General features: G+C 43.7%; 1 protein-coding gene across 12 annotated transcripts in view; it reads right to left on the reverse strand.

The window, feature by feature from the left end:
- Positions 1-771: 771 nt before the first annotated feature.
- Positions 772-15,419, reverse strand: part of LOC129821463 (transcription factor COE1-A) — a 112,910-nt gene continuing 98,262 nt past the window's right edge. For 3 of the 12 annotated variants that reach the window (XM_055879164.1, XM_055879146.1, XM_055879155.1), the window contains exons 12-17: positions 12,826-12,891; positions 11,346-11,571; positions 11,043-11,222; positions 8,498-8,692; positions 8,240-8,308; positions 772-4,562 (exon numbers count right to left, since the gene is read on the reverse strand). In XM_055879164.1, coding sequence (XP_055735139.1) covers positions 8,241-8,308; positions 8,498-8,692; positions 11,043-11,222; positions 11,346-11,571; positions 12,826-12,891 — 735 coding nt within the window. In that variant the 3' untranslated portion in view covers positions 772-4,562; position 8,240. The remainder of the gene's footprint in view (positions 4,563-8,239; positions 8,309-8,497; positions 8,693-11,042; positions 11,223-11,345; positions 11,572-12,825; positions 12,892-15,419) is intronic. The other 9 variants (XM_055879176.1, XM_055879171.1, XM_055879172.1 and 6 more) reach the window with 5 other exon arrangements.

The raw sequence follows: 15,419 nt of genomic DNA on the forward strand, positions 1-15,419 counted from the left end.
TAGCTAGCTCCACGGCACACAGACAGACGATCCAAAATCACAGTTCCAGGACAATCTTGGTCCTTTTCCCCCTCGTATCCAGAACCCCATGATGCTTTGCACGGCCGGGGGAACAGTGTGAGGTCAGCAGAATGAGCGTTTTACAAGCTAATCAGATCTGAGTGGCTCAAATTAAATATGCACAATGCAAAAAGACACTTCATTTCTGCTGAGGACCGTAAATGCAAATGATGAATCAATTACATGCAAAGCGCATATCAATTAATAACTTAGGAAGCCATCATTAATATGTTAAGGAAACTAGCTGGGCATATTCACCATTCCATTAGGCTGTAATACATGAATTAATTAACTAATTAAAGCAGGATTCTGATCCAGAGGGGAGGAACCCTTTCATTTGTGATCTAGATGAGAGATGGGCAGGCTCCCGCTCTGATTTGAATGGGCCATTCAGGTTCACTGCTTTGATGACGCCATACCCTGTCATTGCCCTGCATTCAAACCCATCCAGTACGACTTGAACATGGGATAAATCCTGAGCAACGCTATATGGCGCTGTGACAGTTGGCGTGTGATGAAATCGTGGACACTGAAATCTCACCGTGCTGCAGGTCCAGGAACAAGCTTGTATAGTGTGTGCGTGTTTCGAGTTTGTAGAGTGCGTTGGTGCGCCAGTATATCACGTCACCGGGAGATAGCATATGGTGCGATTGCAAAAATTTTTACCAAGAGACCTAACAGCTTCACAAAGACAACAAAGCACATCAACCGTTTCACAGACAAGAGGGAACTTTAATTAAATATTGTGAAAGTTGAAAAGTTATTTTACAGTTCAAAGTTAATCCAACAAAAAAACAAAACAGAAGGAGATCATCTTTACACTAGTTTAATTTTCTCTTTTCCCTGTCTATCAATATATAACTGCTCTGTGTGTCCAGTCAAAGACATGGCTTGGTAAGAGAGATGGAGAGATCTGTTCAAAAGGGTTACAATAGGATTCAGAGAACAATTTCATTCATTTCGTTGACCAGCTGGCCACCTCCCTGACAGGGATGGCTCTATACTCTTGGCTGGGCGGTTACACAGTAAACCTCAAACGTGTCTGCCCCTGTACCCGAAAGACAGGAGAACTGAGTCACAGTGCATACACGCTGAACTCATCATTACACAAGTGCATTTTACAAGAGACTCCCTCATCCTCAGTTTAAATTCTCCCCCTCCTATAAAGTCACTTAAAAGAATATCCGTCAGAAATTAAATTAAAAAGCCACGTTCTCTTTCAGAGGACTGTTAGCGCACGCACACACACACGCACGCACGCACACACACACACACACACACACACACACACGCACGGACGCACACACACACACACGCACACAAAAGACTACAAAGAGTGGTCATATGACCCATGTCAGAGATAAACAGGTGGCTCAATTTGTATATAAAGGGAGGGAAAGAGAAAAGGGGGAGAGTCAGAAGAGGGCAGCAAGGGTGTAAAATGACTTGTGTGTACAGATTATTGTGCTGTCATTTAAAACTGTTCATCATCAGATCTGTCATTGTACCATAACCTTTCTCAAACAGAATCAAACAGTAGATAGAATATGGCTTTACCATCAACCCACCCCTAGCTGTGTATATGAGAGAGGGATGTGAAGGGGAGGCTTGGCTTCAAATGAGTATTGCAGTGCACCTCACTCCTCTCCTCCTCTCCTCCACCACTCCTTACCCCTCCAGCTGCTCAACACATTAAATATTTATCCTCCCTTCTCTTCTCAGTCATCTCATCATAGTGTCCTCCCCCTATCAGCCAGCCAGCCCCATCCACCACCTTGCCTCCCTCCCTCCCTCCCTCCTCCTCCTCTGTATCCTACATCTCTCCTCTTCTCTTACTACCTGCCACTCTCTCTGCCTTGCCGTGCCGAGCGCTCACTGTGACAGGGAAAACAGGTAAACATTCCTCAGGGCTCCAGGATAAGGAACAGCTCCACTTGTGCTACCCCCTCTCTATATTTTGTTTGTTGCACCCATTTTGAAGTATGTTAGCAGAGCACTGGTGGGGTCTCTACTCTACACTGACGACTGTGGCTTTGCATTGTTAAGGCATCTAAACTGCTGGTTCAGATTTTGGTGAGACAACAGAGGGGAAAGGGAAAATAAGATGGAAGTGAAATTGGGGGGGTGGGGAGGGGGGAGTATTTTCATATTTTTGCCAAAAATGGTCTTCCTGCTTTTAGCACACAAATGCATCGCTAGGAGGAGAAAACCCATGCATATTGTTTGTTTTTAAACACTACCAGTTCTTTTGAAAGCCAAAAAAATCTAAGCAAAAAAGATATTTATATGATATACTTATATACTCTCAAAACCTATATAACTAAATACTATAAGAATAATATGCTACTTTTACCATGTGATAAAACAAATCCAATATCAAGACAAAAAGAAAACAACAACATTTTCATTAACTGACAAATTATACAAAAATAGACAATGGCTTTAGGGAGGATGGAATTAGAAATGAAAGTATGGCTTAAAACAAAAACAAAAAAAACACAAAAAAACATACCAATGAAATGTATCAAAATTACATTTAAACATGGAACATGGTAGACAACCGAATAAAAAATAATCGATACTGTCACCAAATGCAAACATACACATGAAGGACGATGAAGAAGCAATGTACAAATTCAGGAGATACATACGTTATTTATATGGATATTTTACATACTGTATATCCCTTTTTACTATCCAAAATCTCCGAGCTAAAGTTGATGAGATCATTTTGAGTATGTAGTAAACATGACATCCGTGACACTATATTGTAAAGCTGCCTTAAGACTTCTTTAAATGTATAAATATATCTTAAACAATGACTTTGGCAAAAAAAAAAAAAATCACAAAGACTAACAAACGTTTTACTATATACAAAAAAACACACATCACACAAGGAAGCAAAAAAAACAATTGAAAAGGTTGGATTCAGATATTTGCTAGGCATCTGAGGAGTAGGTAACTTTTACAGTGCTGGCTATTCCATTGATCACCATGGCAGCTGGGACACCACTACACACCTCACTGTTGACTCATTAGTCTGTCTATAGTGTCTCCCAGTATTCCGTTTCTCAGATCCTAAACTGTTGTACGGTAACATGGTGGAATAAGAAGCACATTTTTAATGGCCGGCCCATGATCACAGTTTCATGGTGAGAGCATAACAAACAGAACAACTATAATAATACAAAATTTAAATTCACACGATATAGCAAAAGTGAAATGGCAACACCCTTTAAAAATGTATGGTTTCCTTCATTGAGATTTCGTGGTGGATGAGAGAGAGAGAGAGAGAGAGAGAGAGAGAGAGATAGAGAGAGAGAGAGAGAGAGAGAGCGAGAGAGAGAGAGAGAGAGAGAGAGAGAGAGAGAGAGAGAGAGAGAGAGAGAGAGAGAGAGAGAGAGAGAGAGAGAGAGAGAGAGAGAGAGAGAGAGAGAGAGAGAGAGAGAGAGAGAGAGAGAGAGAGAGAGAGAAAACACTTTAACAAAAGGGGTTCTGATGTACAGTTACAGGACTTGGCTGAGCGGCTCCACAGCAAGTTAGCGGTCCAAAGTCCATACAGTAGAGACACTGTTGGCATCCAGGGCAGGTTCAGGCTCTGCTCTCTATCTCTGACAACCACCTAGGAGCTTGGACACGATCGGTGCACTCACAGCCAACATGGGGTGAATGGCTGGTTATGTGTCATCATGGATAAATCACTTGCTTTCTGTGGAGATGAGTGAAAGCGCTAGTCGTGGCGATGGCAGTCTCTGCTTGGCATGAGAGGGAGAGAAATGTGTATGGGCTGTTTGTGGTGGCCAAAAAAAACTCGAAAGCAGAGAGTTTCTGCAATGGTGCATAGTTAGCTTGTGCTACCTAGCATGTATGTGTCTTTCTGTGCCTTAGGGTTAGTTAGGGCATGTGGCATAGTCTCCAGCATACTGTTATTGTATAAATCTAATTCAGTCTTCACTATTCAACTGGAGGTTCTCTGCCACTCACTTTCAACATGTTGTTTTATCCTTCACAAACATTTTCTTCATTTATCTTTTTTTTTTTAGATTCATAAATAAAAAAAATCCCTCTAATAGCGTGTATTACATTTTGAAAATGGGAAATGTGTATTCTCGCACAAAGGTAAAACACAAACGATGCACAAAATAAAAGAAAGAGTCAATCCTCTCCAAAATAAATAATGTTTTTAGGTGGGCTTTCTGGGTAATCTGTGGCCTTGCCTTCCCTCTTAAAAAGTGTCAACAAGGTGTACAAATTCAAAAGAGGTTGTTGCAAATTCTCTTCTTTTTTTTTCTTTTTTTCTTCGTCTTCTTTTTGTTCAAATGTGATTCCTTTTAAAAAGGGCCTGAGTTACGGGTTCCATTCCTTCAATGCAGGACTGACGATCCAGTCCTAAACCGGAGCCTTATGTACATGCTGAGATCCATGTCTGGGTGTGTGTGTCCTTCTCCTCACCTCACACACACGCACCGCTTACATGGGAGGAACGATCATTCCAGGAATCACTGTTGGGTGGAGGAGGGGGGGGGGGGGGGGATGGGAGAGAGTCAGTTAATGCATAAACATTTGCCCAATGTTTTCCTCACATAATGATTCCTCTTAAATAAAGCAATCTGTTCTCACATCTGCATAACAAACTATGGCCTATGAAACTATGACTCAAATACGGTTTCAAACAAGGGATAAATCATTTCTATCTTTTCACAGCCCTGCCAAATTGGAAATTGGCACAAATGGGACACTTGAAACGCTTGATTAGTGCTGTCAAAAAACGGCCTCTTAATTGTTTGCATGCGCTGAGGCTCATTGTGTTTGTGACGTATTGCATCATCCCCGGCGGCTTCAAACGACTGCATGGGGATCCGTGTCAACATGTGAGGAACAGAACTATGCTTAATGAGAGCTCCAAATCAGACCAAGTGTGACTACAGAATGCAGTGCAGTGACGACATACCAGGCACAATACTACACAACGCTATACTACACATGGCTGGGAGGGGTTGAAATTCATTCAACATCTTGTTTGTATCTACTGTATATATATATATATATATATATATATATATATATATATATATATATATATATATATATATATATATATATATATATATATATATATATATATATATGTAATACATTTTTGACTAGAATAAACAAGAAACAAGCTCCATCATCATCAATCATTCCCAGGGATAGGATTGTATTTGAGTGCATGGTAAGGGAATGATAAGATGTGGTTATGCCATGAGTGGAGTGTAACATGGCCTAACGTATCCCGTGTAGTGGGACAGGACGGAGGAGGTCCTCTAAGCTATGTTCCTTAAAGTGGGGCAGAAATGCTTATTGCTGCAAATTTAACTTGACGTTAGTTCTGCAACTGCTGACAAACACAAAAGAGGACGCTGGGTGTTTTTCTGCAGGCGTCGTGCTCTCAAACTACTGCTGATGGAATCAAGAGAGGCAGAAACAGTCATGCACACACACACACACACACACACACACACACACACACACACACACACACACACACACACACACACACACACACCCTGTACACACCCTGTGTGAGCTCATTCGATAAAATACATTAAATCCTTAACCAAAATCACGAGTGTAACATACAAAACAAAATCTTTTGACATTCGTATGTCAGGCTATCAAAATGATCTTTGAATCAAACCTTAAAGGTTTCTTCAGCTGTCCCCATAGGAGAACCCTTTGAATTATTGCACTCTTAGAAAAAAGGGTTCTAAAAGGGTTTTTCAGCTGTCCCCTTAGGAGAACCATTTTTGATTTCAGTTGGAACCCTTTTGGGTTCCATCTAGATCCCCTTTTACAGAGGATTCTACATGGAACACAGAAGGGTTCTACCAGGAACCAAAACGGGTTCTCCTATGGGGATCGCCAAAGAACCCCTTCTTTGGAACGCTTTCTTTCTAAGAGTGCAGAGTTGGTTTCTTAGAACAATCTGATTTATATGGAAAGCATAATGCTTCGCAGCAAATCCTGCTGATAATGCGCTTGACTGCAGAGAAACCATTGCAGCGTGTGGTATTTTCTGGCACTTCCGTGTCAGTTGTGTCATATTGTGACACAACTGACACAGGACTGGGAGAGAAGGAGCTTGGATTTAGATACCGCTTCTCACTGACAGAACATCGTATATGACAGTGCCTCAACTCTGCTTTGATCTGCCGTAGTGTAACACACACACAGGCATGCCAGCACACACACACGCACGCTGTCGGCGTGTGTGTGTGTGTGTCAATGTAAATAGCGACAGTATCGATTGTCAACAGAGGCCAACAGCTGTCATTGTTGATCATTTCCCAGCATAGTGGGAGGGTTTGATCAGAGAGAAGAGCCTGTCTGACAAACAGCAGAAAGAGAGCAAGAGAGACTCTGTGCAAGTACACTACACTACAGGCTGCTGAAGAAATGGGGTTGACTCCTGGTGTCTCAGCTTCTGGTAAGTACACTACACTACACTACACTACACTACACTACACTACACTACACTACACTACAAGCTGTTGAAGAAATGAGGTTGTACTCCTGGTGTCCCAGCTACTGGTAAGTACACTACACTACGCTTCAAAGTGTTGAAGAAATGAGGTTGTACTCCTGGTGTCTCAGCTTCAGGCAAGTACACTACACTACACTATACCACACTACAAAGTGTTGAAGAAATGAGGTTGCAATCCTGGTGTCTCAGCTCCTAGTAAGTACACTACAAAGTGTTGAAGAAATTAGGTTGTACTCCTGGTGTCTCAGCTCCTAGTAAGTACACTACAAAGTGTTGAAGAAATGAGGTTGTACTCCTGGTGTCTCAGCTCCTAGTAAGTACACTACAAAGTGTTGAAGAAATTAGGTTGTACTCCTGGTGTCTCAGCTCCTAGTAAGTACACTACAAAGTAGTAAGTACACTACAAAGTGTTGAAGAAATTAGGTTGTACTCCTGGTGTCCCAGCTTCTGGTATGTACACTACACTACACTACACTACACTACACTACACTACACTACACTACACTACACTACACTACACTACACTACACTACAGGCTGTTGAAGAAATTAGGTTGTATTCCTGGTGTCTCAGCTCCTGGTAAGTACACTACACTACACTACACTACACTACACTACACTACACTACACTACACTACATTACACTACACTACAGACTGTTGAAGAAATTAGGTTGTATTCCTGGTGTCTCAGCTCCTGGTAAGTACACTACACTACACTACACTACACTACACTACACTACACTACACTACATTACACTACACTACACTACACTACACTATACCACACTACAGGCTGTTGAAGAAATGAGGTTGTACTCCCGGTGTCTCAGCTCCTGGTAAGTACACTACACTACAGTACAGGCTGTTGAAGAAATGAGGTTGTACTCCCGGTGTCTCAGCTCCTGGTAAGTACACTACACTACAGTACAGGCTGTTGAAGAAATGAGGTTGTACTCCCGGTGTCTCAGCTCCTGGTAGGCTGGTGGAGCTCTAATCATAGCATAACACTACGTACGCTATGGTTAAACAGATCTTCTCCAACACGAACCTCCTATACTGATTATCCACTCATGGCTTGGCTGGTTTATTTAATAAACAAAAGGTTCATGTAAATGGTGAGATGTCTCTTCGCATTGTGTTACAGTAAGGCTGTTGCCTGATGCTTGCAGCCCCGCAGGACCCTATGAGCCTCCGCAACTGATGTTGCGCTCGGGAAGATACTTCCTGTATCTATGTATGAGGTCTGTTGAAGACAGCAGCGTGTCCTGTCGGCTCTGTATTCCCACACCCACACAGCTACATCCTGCCCTGCCCTCTCCCCAAACATCCTTACCCTTTCTTCCCATTCACACACAGGAAGCTAGGGACAACCACAAAAACATTCAAGCCAAATAAAAAAGGACAAACTTGGGAGTAATATGCCGACTCTGCCAAATGCCCTTGAATAAACAAAAGCACCGAGCAAAATGAGAGATATCCTCTCATCCTCTCTTTCCTCAACATATACAGTTGCAGTATGAGGATGGTTAATGTTCATGTCATGGTGAATGGGTGGGTAGATGGATGGGTGGAGGAGTGGATGGATAGATGGATGGTTAATGAGATAGAGGAGTAGAGGGGTGGATGGGTGCATGCAAGAGAGAGTAACATACTTCAGGAGAAGGCCAGGCCCTGCAGCGAGCTGGCTGTGGAGTACTTGCTAGAGTCCACAAAAGACTGATCTGAGGGAGGGAGCGCAAAGAAAGAGGGGAGGATAGGGAAGGAGAGGGGAGGAGAGAAAGAGAAAACAATGTGTTAGAGGATGGGAGGAGGAGGAATGGCAAGGGATATTGGGGACGGAGAGGTTGGTTAGAGAGCGTCACGGACTGGACCGGAAAGAACACAATGTCTCGACTGGGTGAGGGGCTCACCTTGGAGACCGTTGCCATTGGTGCTGGTGCAGGTGGGCGGGGGTGAGGTCTGGGGTCGCACCACGGGGGCGAAGGCGCTCTTCTGCTTGACGGCCGACACCATGTTGGCAGGGGAGAAGGAAAAGATCCCAGAAGAGCTGCTACAGTTAGAGGGCAGGCTGGTGGAGGACGCCATGTTGGGGCTGGAGGGAACGACTGAAGGGATGGGGGGAGGGAGGGAGGGAGGGAGGGAGGGAGGGAGGGAGGGAGGGAGGGAGGGAGGGAGGGAGAGAGAGAGAGAGAGAGAGAGAGAGAGAGAGAGAGAGAGAGAGAGAGAGAGAGAGAGAGAGAGAGAGAGAGAGAGAGAGAGAGAGAGAGAGAGAGAGAGAGAGAGAGAGAGAGAGATGGGGAGGGAGAGGAAAGGGAGACGGAGAGAGAGCGAGAGAGATGGGGGAGGGAGAGGAGAGAGGAAAGGGAGATGGAGCGAGAGAGAGAGCGAGAGAGAGATGGACAGACAGACAAAGACAGAGAGAGAAGGGGCATAGCAAGAGGTTAATTTCACCATGTGGGATTTAGAACTTATCGGAGACACAAGAGAAAGAACAAGTCCGTAAGTATGCGAGGGAGTTTCAAACGAGAGGAATTTATATTTAAGTTCATTCTAACAAATGAATAGCTATCGATCAAGTATTTTCCCAATCCACCTAGCAGTGGTCTCCTAGGCAGTTAACAATTCAAGGCTAGCACACTTAGGCAACCATTTGAATTCAACATTCATTGCTTTTTTAATGTTTTTCCTACTGGTTACACTTCATTAGAAGTGATTCTTGTTATTGCACCATTTAAATAGGTTTATAGCTCCATCCAAGCGGAACCTTGTAACAATGGCACAATCCATTTATCAAGTCCTAACTAATCAATTAATGAAAATTGGAAGCACAGAGCCCAGGCTTGTGGATTGATTGGAAGTGTCTAATGGAGTCAGCCAACCTTTTAAAATACTTGTTAACATCCTGGGGACCAAAGTGGTGAAATTGAATTGTTACCCCTCCAATTAGTTTATTGATTTAATTAACAGTCTTTAATTCTGTGGCCGGCCTAGAAGGGAGCTGTGATACGGCCAGTCAGGCGTTGCGAACAGGCAATACCACAGTGGCTCGCAATCTAATTTCAGGGCAATCCGATGGAAGGACACACATTGCTAAGGTGAGAGGCCGGCAGTCCTCCACAAGCCAGAACATTCCAGCACGGTTTCAACTCCTAACTATTGAGTGCTCGAAGTCTCACATAGCTAGTCGATAATGGCAGTGTTGATTCCCCCCCCCCCGAAAGAAAGCCCTGGGTGTCGGTTCTTAGATCCATGCCAAAACTGTCCTCAAACACAAGCCTTTACAACTGGCACCCACCCTCCCTCCTCCCACCATCGTTAGACACCCCCCCCAAAAAAACAATTGCCCGTCTCTCTAACACTCTCCCTCTGTGTTTTCCTCATTGGAAAAGGGTAGTCAATTAAGAATTAGCAGAAGAACGACAACAGTGTGGAAGTATGGCTGTCAGATGAAAGAGGATTAGAGGAGAGGACTGGTTTTAAAGAGTTGTTCAAGACAGGCTCCAGTGCTGGGAGACTGCCAGGCAGAAAGCCCCATAGGGAAATAGCCATAGATCTGAAGGCTTCACTGTCACACGCACCGCTGTCTCATAAACAAACAAATGGGTAGAGAGAAAACTCCTACTCCTATCATCACTCCTCAAAGACTAGAACTCTGTATAGTAATGTGCAGCCCTTCAGGCAGACCACTGGACTACAGACCAGAACCCATACTGTACAGCCCTTCAGACAGACCACTGGACTACAGACCAGAACCCATACTGTACAGCTCTTCAGACAGACCACTGGACTACAGACCAGAACCCATACTGTACAGCTCTTCAGACAGACCACTGGACTACAGACCAGAACCCATACTGTACAGCTCTTCAGACAGACCACTGGACTACAGACCAGAACCCATACTGTACAGCTCTTCAGACAGACCACTGGACTACAGACCAGAACCCATACTGTACAGCTCTTCAGACAGACCACTGGACTACAGACCAGAACCCATACCGTACAGCTCTTCAGACAGACCACTGGACTACAGACCAGAACCCATACCGACAGCTCTTCAGACAGACCACTGGACTACAGACCAGAACCCATACTGTACAGCCCTTCAGACAGACCACTGGACTACAGACCAGAACCCATACTGTACAGCTCTTCAGACAGACCACTGGACTACAGACCAGAACCCATACCGTACAGCTCTTCAGACAGAAACACACACCACTGGATTAGATTAGAGTCACAGGGAGGAATGGGGGTTTCATGCATTTACAGCAGCAGTCTGGGCAATAGGGGGAGCTCTGCAGTGAATTGTGGGTGATAATGTGGGTGAGCTGAGTGTGGGTGGGTGAGTGTGAGAGCTGGGTGTGGGTGGGTCGGCTGACTGGATGGATGGAGGTGGGTGAAGGCGGCTGTGAGCTGGGTGTGGGTGAGTAGAAGAGCTAGAGTGGGACTCACTGGCGTAGGGCGAGTTGGCAGCGCTGCCGTTGAGGAAGCTGGGGGATCCTCCCAGGTTGGACATGACAGTGTTGCCGTAGCCGTTCATGCTGGTGGTCACAGAGCTGTAGTTGGTCTGCTGGGGGGTGGAGCTGGGCACATAGCCATGTGGAGACACGCTGCTCGTGTTCCGACTGAAACCTGCACAGACAGAACGACAGAGACAGAACGAAGACAGATCAGTCACCTTGTTCAATCGAAGAAAAGACGTAAAAATGTAACTTCACAGATAACGTCACAGTGACTACATTGCTATTCAGTTACCGGTTTCTATGACGATAGCGCCACACCCGTATCGACCCGCCCCCTCACCCTGATTGGCTCCCTGGGAGGACTCGGACACATTGACGGCCAGCTGGCCAGGGAAGGAGTTGACCCCCATCATGCCTGCGTGGACGGAGCTATTGCCCAGGCCGCTCAGCTGGTTGTGGTTCCTGGGAACATTGTAGAGAGCCTCTGCTATGTCCGCCGCCCGCTTCAGAATAATCTCCTGCCACAGGAGAACACAGTTAGACGAGCGTTCACATATACAACACTGGTAGAGGAGCGCTGACAAATAAAACCGTAGCTTTCACGTGAACAACATTGCTATCAGTTAAAGTAGCATTCACATGAACCACATTGCTATCAGTTAAAGTAGAATTCACATGAACAACATTGCTATCAGTTAAAGTAGCATTCACATGAACAACATTGGTATCAGTTAAAGTAGCATTCGCATGAACAACATTGCTATCAGTTAAAGTAGCATTCGCATGAACAACATTGCTATCAGCTAAAGTAGCATTCGCATGAACAACATTGCTATCAGTTAAAGTAGCATTCACATGAACAACATTGCTATCAGTTAAAGTAGCATTCGCATGAACAACATTGCTATCAGTTAAAGTAGCATTCGCATGAACAACATTGCTATCAGTTAAAGTAGCATTCGCATGAACAACATTGCTATCAGTTAAAGTAGCATTCGCATGAACAACATTGCTATCAGTTAAAGTAGCATTCGCATGAACAACATTGCTATCAGTTAAAGTAGCATTCGCATGAACAACATTGCTATCAGTTAAAGTAGCATTCGCATGAACAACATTGCTATCAGTTAAAGTAGCATTCGCATGAACAACATTGCCATCAGTTAAAGTAGCATTCGCATGAACAACATTGCTATCAGTTAAAGTAGCATTCGCATGAACAACATTGCTATCAGTTCAAGTAGCATTCGCATGAACAACATTGCCATCAGTTAAAGTAGCATTCACATGAACAACATCGGTGACAGTTAAAGTAGCGTTCACATATAATGAACAACATCGGTGACAGTTAAAGGACTGCTAACATGAACAGCACCAGTTCAAGCAGTGTTCACATTAGTACCACTGTAACGGTGCCGTACCTGTGAGCATTAGTCAACACGTAATTTCCCCCATACATTACCATTACTGCACCCCCCTCGTCTAGACAGGATGACTCTAAGTAGCTTACAAATGACTTCCTGTATGTTTAATGTGTAATCACTATTTTCACAAAGTGGCAATATATTAGTAATAGTGGGAATAATTAATGTGGACATGTCTTGTAAGTATTTGATTAATATTTGATCAGGCATGTTATTAACCACCGGAGATGAATTAATAATGGTGAATAACTGGTGTCAACGCGGATGCAGGGGATGTGGCAGGATGTGGAGGGGACAGAGGGAGAGCAGACCTGAGAGTGAGACGGTGTTTGTCCGTCTGAACCTCACCTGGTTGTTGTGTGGCATCCCATACAAAGCCTCCACGAGGTCTGCTGCCCTCTTCAGAATCACCTCCTGTAGACAGAGCGAGCGTGGGAGAGGGAGAGAGAGGAAAGGAAAGAGGAAGAGAAAGAAAGACAGAGGGAAAGAAAGAAATAGAGAGAGAGAGAGAGAGAGCGAGAGAGGGGGGGAGAAAGAAAGAAAGAAAGAGAGAGAGGGGGAGAAAGAAAGAAAGAAAGAGAGAGAGAGAGAGAGAGAGAGGAAGGGTGAGATGGTGTAGAAATACATTTTTGTTCGGCTGTAAGCATTGGGAGACCTCCGATTTGTGGTTGTGCCATCTACTGTAAAACCTTCACCTTTCACCTCTGTCCTGGCGGCTCTTTTACAGTGCAACATGCAATTTGGTCTTTTCCTGGAATACCTTGAACAATTCCTTTTAGTGAGTACCATAACCAACAACCTAACACAATTCAAAACTAACACATGGTGCAATACTGTACAGAGAAGCCTGTTCAATTGTTCAGATTATGAGAGAGAGAGAGAGAGAGAGAGAGAGAGAGAGAGAGAGAGAGAGAGAGAGGGAGGATGAGAGAGAGAGAGAGAGAGAGAGAGAGAGAGAGAGAGAGAATAGCACCAGTATTGCGCTCACTCTACATCTGTTTTCTATTGGAGAAAGACAATGCAATCTGTGTGTAAAGGTCACTAAGCACTTCTTCATACACTATTCATTGGTGTTGGATTTTTTTTTATATAGCAAAGACACTTCTTTCTCAGAACACATTTCCATGGCAATTAGACAACAGTCGTCAACACAAAGGCATTTTTTGTTAACGAGAAACAATTCTTGAAGTGAATCATTCTCTCGTTTCATCCAGGGGGGGAAGTATCCTGAGCCAAGCTATGCCAACTGTGTGAAATATTGCTGTATGTATCCTGTTAGCTGTTGTTTCTCATAAGCACTAGACTCCCTCCTCTCCAACTCATCAAACGCTTTATGGCTGCCTAGGGAACTTCACTCTTATCTCCAATCTAAGACGCAGACCCCCAGGGACACCAACAACAATAATTGCATTCATTTCTCTGTCATTTTCGACTTGTTTTGTTAAATAAGTTGTTTTTCTTGTTGTCTTAAAAGCATATTATGTGTTGTCAAGTTTTTTATTTTTGAATTAAAAATGATTTCTTAAAGGAAGCGTTTTCTTTTTTTTACGTGTCTTATGTGTTCTGACATGCCAGGTCCAGGAAAGATAGAAATTCAGACCACTCTGACTGTCTGAAAATCCCATTAAGGCTTTGCTATAGACTCATTTCCTTTAGGCTACCCTAAATCCTAATATTTTTGTATACAATTATTCTCAGTCATACACATTCAGTAACAGAACTTCTACTTACAACTGTGAATTCAGACATACAGTACCAGTCAAAGGTTTGGACACACCTACACATTCAAGGGTTTTTCTATATTTTTACTATTTTCTACGTTGTAGAATAAAAGAGAAGACTTCACAACTATGAAATAACACATATGGAATCATGTAGGAACCAAAACAAGTGTTAAACAAATCCAAGTATATTTTATATTTGAGATTCTTCAAAGTAGCCACCCTTTGCCTTGATGACAGCTTTGCACACTCTTGGCATTCTCTCAACCAGTGTGCAAAGCTGTCATTAGGCAAAGTGAGGCTACTTTGAAGAATCTCAAATCTAAAATATATTTGGATTTGTTTAACACTCGTTTTGGTTCCTACATGATTCCATATGTGTTATTTCATAGTTGTGAAGTCTTCTCTTTTATTCTACAACGTAGAAAATAGTAAAAATATAGAAAAACCCTTGAATGAGTAGGTGTGTCCAAACCTTTGACTGGTACTGAATGCATAATATCCATACATTTTGTATTTGCCATATGTATACTGCAACTGCTTAACTGGTGTTAAACAATGGAAAGGTGAAACCAAAGACAACAATTGTCAATTAAGCTATAAGGCACGAGGGGGTGTGGTATATGGCCAATATACCACGGCTAAGGGGCTGTTCTTTCGCGCGACGCAACGTGGAGTGCCTCGATACAGCCCTTAGCCGTGGTATATTGGCCATATACCACAAACCCCCAAGGGGCCTTATTAGAGCAGTAAAAATAAATGTTTTGTCATACCCATGGTATACGGTCTGATATACCACGGCTGTCAGCCAATCAGCATTCAGGGATTGAACCACCCAGTTTATAATATGACAATATAATGCATAGGAGCTCCCATATGAACTGTACAGAAATACCACTCTACCCTCATCAGATGAATCTGTTTCCATCTTTACATTCATCCTTTTCTCCTTCCTACGCCCCCCCCCCCTCCCCCTCCTGTTTAAGCAGACACCTGTGTGTGAAGGGTCCTTTTTAAAAGTTAATGTGCTGGGCCCACAGCGTGAGGCTGCGGAGCGACAAGCAGAAAATTGCTCTCCCGTTCCCGGTGTTAACCTCTGCTGTGAACACGCCCTGCAGCATGTGTGTGTAGGCGTGTGGGTGAAGCTGTGTAGGCGTGTGTGTCTGTCTGTGTGTGAATGTGTGTGTGTGTGCAGCGCTGGAACATATTGCCTCTCAAACC

This window comes from Salvelinus fontinalis, chromosome 2 (genome assembly GCF_029448725.1).
Source record: "Salvelinus fontinalis isolate EN_2023a chromosome 2, ASM2944872v1, whole genome shotgun sequence".
NCBI classification, from domain to species: domain Eukaryota; kingdom Metazoa; phylum Chordata; class Actinopteri; order Salmoniformes; family Salmonidae; genus Salvelinus; species Salvelinus fontinalis.